This window comes from Balaenoptera musculus, chromosome 19, assembly GCF_009873245.2.
Source record: "Balaenoptera musculus isolate JJ_BM4_2016_0621 chromosome 19, mBalMus1.pri.v3, whole genome shotgun sequence".
Taxonomy (NCBI): domain Eukaryota; kingdom Metazoa; phylum Chordata; class Mammalia; order Artiodactyla; family Balaenopteridae; genus Balaenoptera; species Balaenoptera musculus.
In genome coordinates this window covers 8578459-8583510 of record NC_045803.1, presented here as the reverse complement: position 1 = coordinate 8583510, position 5052 = coordinate 8578459, and the positions used below count along the sequence as shown (strand labels likewise).

Sequence of the window (5052 nt, the reverse complement as noted above, 5' to 3'; positions counted from 1 at the left end):
TAGCAAGAAAAGTACTGAGGCTGGAATATAGTTTTCCGTATCAAAACCTATAGTCCATAATCAAAACCCCAACTTCTTTACAGCTGGATGACCTTCAACTCATATCTCAGAAAAAAAACAAAACAAACCCTTTTAATGAGGGTCTTACATCCTCCTTTCCCGTCAAAAACTGTAGACTCTTTCCCATGAGAACGATTAAATCTCTTCATCCCCTCCCCCAATAAATCTCACCGTCAATCGCAATATTTCCAAATCTTGTCCTTGTTATAATTCTGGGTCAGTGAACACCATGTTTTCCCAAATGAATCTCCATCATCGGTACATTCCCAGTATATCAGGTGTCTGTACCAGAAGGGAAACACACATTTTGCAAAGTCTACAGAGAAGGGAGAAGCAGTCAGAATAAGAATTCTATTTTGTACCTCCCCTTTGCCACACACACACACACACACACACACACACACTTCCCACTCCATTTGCTCTGCTCTGTTCCACCAGAAGCATATGAAAGCAGTACTGGTGAGGTATTGAGGTTCTGCTGAAAGATTTCTTTTCAAGGTAACATGGTTGAAGCACTCATAATATACGTTTGGTGCAATGTGATTTTCATACTGTCAGAGAACTGTGCATCCCTTATTTTCACAAATTAATTGACTGCAGATTCCCTTTTCAGAACCCTCTTGTGATCTCACCGACCCTCAGCGCCCAAGACAAAAATGACCACCTTGTATTCAGAGGCAAGACACTCACCTTCTTCAGAACAATACTTCCAATATCCTTCATAAGTTTCATTCAAGGAGCACCACTTGTGTTTTGCATTGAACTTGACGCAGTCATAGAAGATTCCATCTCTATAGTGGAATGGAAAGAAACACTTGCCACCTAGAGAAAACAAAAATTCTTCATCTCTCTCTGGGACTGTTAGTTGAGATGCTACAAAGGTACTTCCTGTTGGGTGTAGGGGCAGAGGGCCAGGGGTTGCACTGAGCTAGGACCTAGTTCTATTGAACAATATTGAGTCACACAATAGCAGAGCTGCTGGATCTCTACTAATAAAGGGTTTGTTTGTTTGTTTGTTTTATACTCCTACTTCTGTCCCACTTTTTTCCATGGCATAAACAGTCTTGAAATTTTGCTTAGCATTTGGCCCCAGTTCCAGAAATATTCCTTAAGCTTAGAAACATAAATGTGGGCATCTATCTATTAAATGATTACCACCACATCCCGCCATATCTATTTTCTTCACCCTCTTCCACCATCATACACACTCATACAGACACAATGTGATAGCCTGGTTTGTATCTTTCCACACTTTTCTCCATGCCCATGTGGGTATCTCTCTCTCTCTCTCTCTCTCAATCATCTATTTCCATCCGTAAAATATATATATAACCATGCAACATATATGTTATTTATTATTATTATTCACACACAGAGACACACAGGCACACATACACAGATTTTTTGCTCCCTCCCAAAATGAATCATACTTTATATCCATAACTTGAGTCTCTAACTTAACACATCATAGAAATCCTTTTAAACTTATCCTTTTAACTTTTGTAGCTCTCTTTCCTATTGCTGATTCTTACTCTGTGATATGGATTTTACCACAATTTATTCAATTTCCCATATTCAGATTTTTTCCCTGCTGTAAATAAAGTTCAGCAAACATCCCAGTATGTAAATTCTTATGTATCAAAGCATTTTTTTCTATCAGATAGAAACCCCAAAGCAAGGTTATTAGGTTAAATCGTATATGAATTTTTAACATTGATGGATATTGCTTTCTCAAAGGATAATAGCAATTCATCCTTCCTAACAATGAGCACTTTTACCTGAATTTTTACCAGCTTGAAGCATTTATACACTTTTTAAAATGGTGACTTTTCTAACAGGTGATTCCTGTCCTGCTTTAAAAGATCTCCTGGTTCTTAGGGCACATCTATATTTTCCTGCCCTTTCTTCTTACATTAAATGTGTTTTGTTTCTTTCACATTTAGTATTTGATTGGACAGGAATTTACTTTTGTATATGATACAAGAGGGGAGTGCAACTTTATTTTCTTCCCAGTAGATATTCAATAAGACAAACTGATGGTAAAATAAACCACCTGTACATTTAAACATCCACACATTTGAAACCATGTATTAAATTCTAATATATCCTGGGATCCATTCTATATTTTCTATCAAGATCTTGAAATTACTGGAGAGGTAGATGGTGGTAAAATGGACAGGGTCTGGAGCCAACAAACAACAGAAAATATTTCTCTTTCTCCTCTGCCCCTCCCCCCCTCCTTCTCCTGCACTTTCTTCACCTCCTCCTCTTCATTATCATTATTATTATTATTACTGGACACTTTCTATGCAGATACCATGCTATTTATATTACTATATTTGTGGTTTGTTTAAATATCTGATAATACAAGGTATTTCTCCACTCCAGTACTATTTTTGTTCATAATATTCCTAATTACTATTGGACTTTTTTTTATATATGAGTTGTTCTGTATGAACTTTAAAATCAAGTATTCTCTATTAGATTGGCAGAAATTAAAGAGTAGAAACATAAAGTGCCTGGGAAAGTTCAGAGTGATTTCTCTTTCTTGTTTTTCTTTTTTATTTTATTTTTTTATTTTTGGCTGCATTGGATCTTCATTGCAGCAAGCGGGGGCTACTCTTCGCTGTGGTGCGTGGGCTTCTCATTGCGGTGTCTTCTCTTGTCGTGGAGCACGGGCTCTAGGCGTGTGGGCTTCAGTAGTTGCAGCATGCGGGCTGAGTAGCTGTGACTCACAGGCTCGCAGGCTCAGTAGTTGTGGCGCACGGGCTTAGTTGCTCCGCGGCATGTGGGATCTTCCCGGACCAGGGCTCGAACCCGTGTCTCCTGCATTGGCAGGCGGATTCTTAACCACTGTGCCACCAGGGAATCCTCTTGTTTTTCTTTATTTGTTTACAAGGTACTTATATTACATTTCATGAAAGGAGAAAAAAAGATTTTTTACCAGGAAAAAAATCCCATTGATTTCCCCATTTTTACAAAATTAAAAGAAAATGTGCTTTTTAGCAGAAGTTTTCTGATCAACCTACCTTTGACTTCTGGAAGGTGAGTTATAGTCTCTGAAAAATAAAATTTGAAGCTGATGTTTATTTCACTATTCTCATGTCTTCCAACCAAGATCATGGCATGAGCTTCTATTTTTTTTAGAAATTGCTTTATGTTCTTCAATATGATTTTATCATTTACTTTATATAAGTCCTGCATATTTCTTGCTGATGTAACCCCAAAGCATTTTTTGACATTGATATAAAACAGAATGATTTCCTTTTCTATCAATGTCTAGTTGGTCCTTACCAGTATAGAGAAAAACCATTGACTGTTGTATGTCTATCTTAAATCCAGCCATATAACCTGATTCTCTTTCTAAAACTAGTCATCTTTACTAGTTTTCCTAGGGGTTTTAAGTATACAAGCATAAAATAATTTTGCCTGTTATGTTCTGTAGGCTTACAGATTATGTCCTTTTGGAAATATCACATATGTTAGAAAAATATGTGATATCCTCCCAATAATGTTAAATTAGTACTGTTTACAGTAGACACCTCTGTGCTTTCCTGGTTTCAGTTGGAATGACATTAGGGTTAAGGATGTTCATTTCAGCACAGTTAATAACAGTCAAAAAAAAAAAAAAAGAAAACAATCCAAAAATATCAAACTAAAGGAATTTTAAAATAAAATATAACTTTATAATATCATGGAAACATCAACAAAGATGAGCACATAAATAGATATGGAAACATTTGTACTTTGTCTTTAGGTGACAAAAGGCATTTTCTATTTCATTATATTATATAAGACTATTTTTGCAAGAATAAAATCACATTATGAAGTTCTATGTAATGAAATATTTGATCACTCAAAAATATTAACAGTAAAGCAGATACTATTTTTATTAGCAGATACTAAAATTACTATCTTTATTAACAGATAGTAAAAATTCTATCTTTATTAACAGGTAGTAAAATTATGATTTTTCTCTTCTTTTTCCTTAACTATTTTTTTTAACATGGAAGGTACTTTATCTTATATACATGACATAAAATAGTAGTTTCACGAAAAATATGATTTCTTACCAGGAAAAGAAGTATAGTATTCATATTTTATTACAAATTAAAAAAAAGTCTTGATCAACTCACCCATAGTTGGTGAATATTCACCTGAAAGACACAATTTTAAACAAATATTTATTTCACTAGATTTAGCCTTTAAAATAAAATAAAAATAAAGTATTTTACCAAATTCTATTCTAGTAGGAATAATAATTTTGGGAGGATTAACATATTCACTCTATTATATATAAAACAGAGAACAAACAAGGACCTACTGTATAGCACAGGAAAAATACTCAATATTTTGTAATGACCTATAATGAAAAAGAATCTGAAAAAGAATATATTTTTATGTATAACTGAATCACTTTGCTGTACACCTGAAACTAACACAACATTGTAAATCAACTATACTTCAGTTTAAAAAATTGTTTTATAAAAAAATAAAAAATAAAAAAATTTTTAAGAGGATAATAATATTTTGAAGGTCATACATCAAAATTTCAATGTTTATTTTCAGTAGTGTGATTGTGGGTGATTTCTAATTTTTCCTTTCGCTTCAACTGTATTTTCCAAATATTGTTAATGAATAAGAAATAATTAAAGTTATTTTTAAAACAAAAAAATTCAGCAGGCAAAAGTAAATGATTTACTTTTTCCACACTTCCCTACAAAATAAACCATATAATAATAGGAAAAATTTGTTTCATCATCTCACGTTTATTTTCTGCTTTGTTTTGTTTTATTCTATTTCTTTTCAGTACTATCTGGAAAGTATGATTTGAAGCAAACATTTGCTTGACTTGTCCTTGGCTTTTAAACTGAGATGCAATTAGTTTTAGCATCTGTTAAAAAAGGGTCTTTTCATCAATTTCATAGGTTTGTTGTGAGGATTAAATCAAAACATACGTCAGGGCTCAGCCCAGCAGACAGCACTTAGCAA

At 33.8% G+C, this 5052-nt stretch overlaps 1 protein-coding gene across 1 annotated transcript; it reads right to left on the bottom strand.

The window, feature by feature from the left end:
* Positions 1-233: 233 nt before the first annotated feature.
* Positions 234-4200, bottom strand: BSPH1 (binder of sperm protein homolog 1). Its single transcript, XM_036834064.1, has 3 exons — positions 4197-4200; positions 751-882; positions 234-376 (listed from the first exon to the last, which is right to left on the bottom strand). The coding sequence occupies exons 1-3, from the start codon at positions 4198-4200 to the stop codon at positions 234-236; spliced, it is 279 nt and encodes a 92-aa protein (XP_036689959.1).
* Positions 4201-5052: the final 852 nt, after the last annotated feature.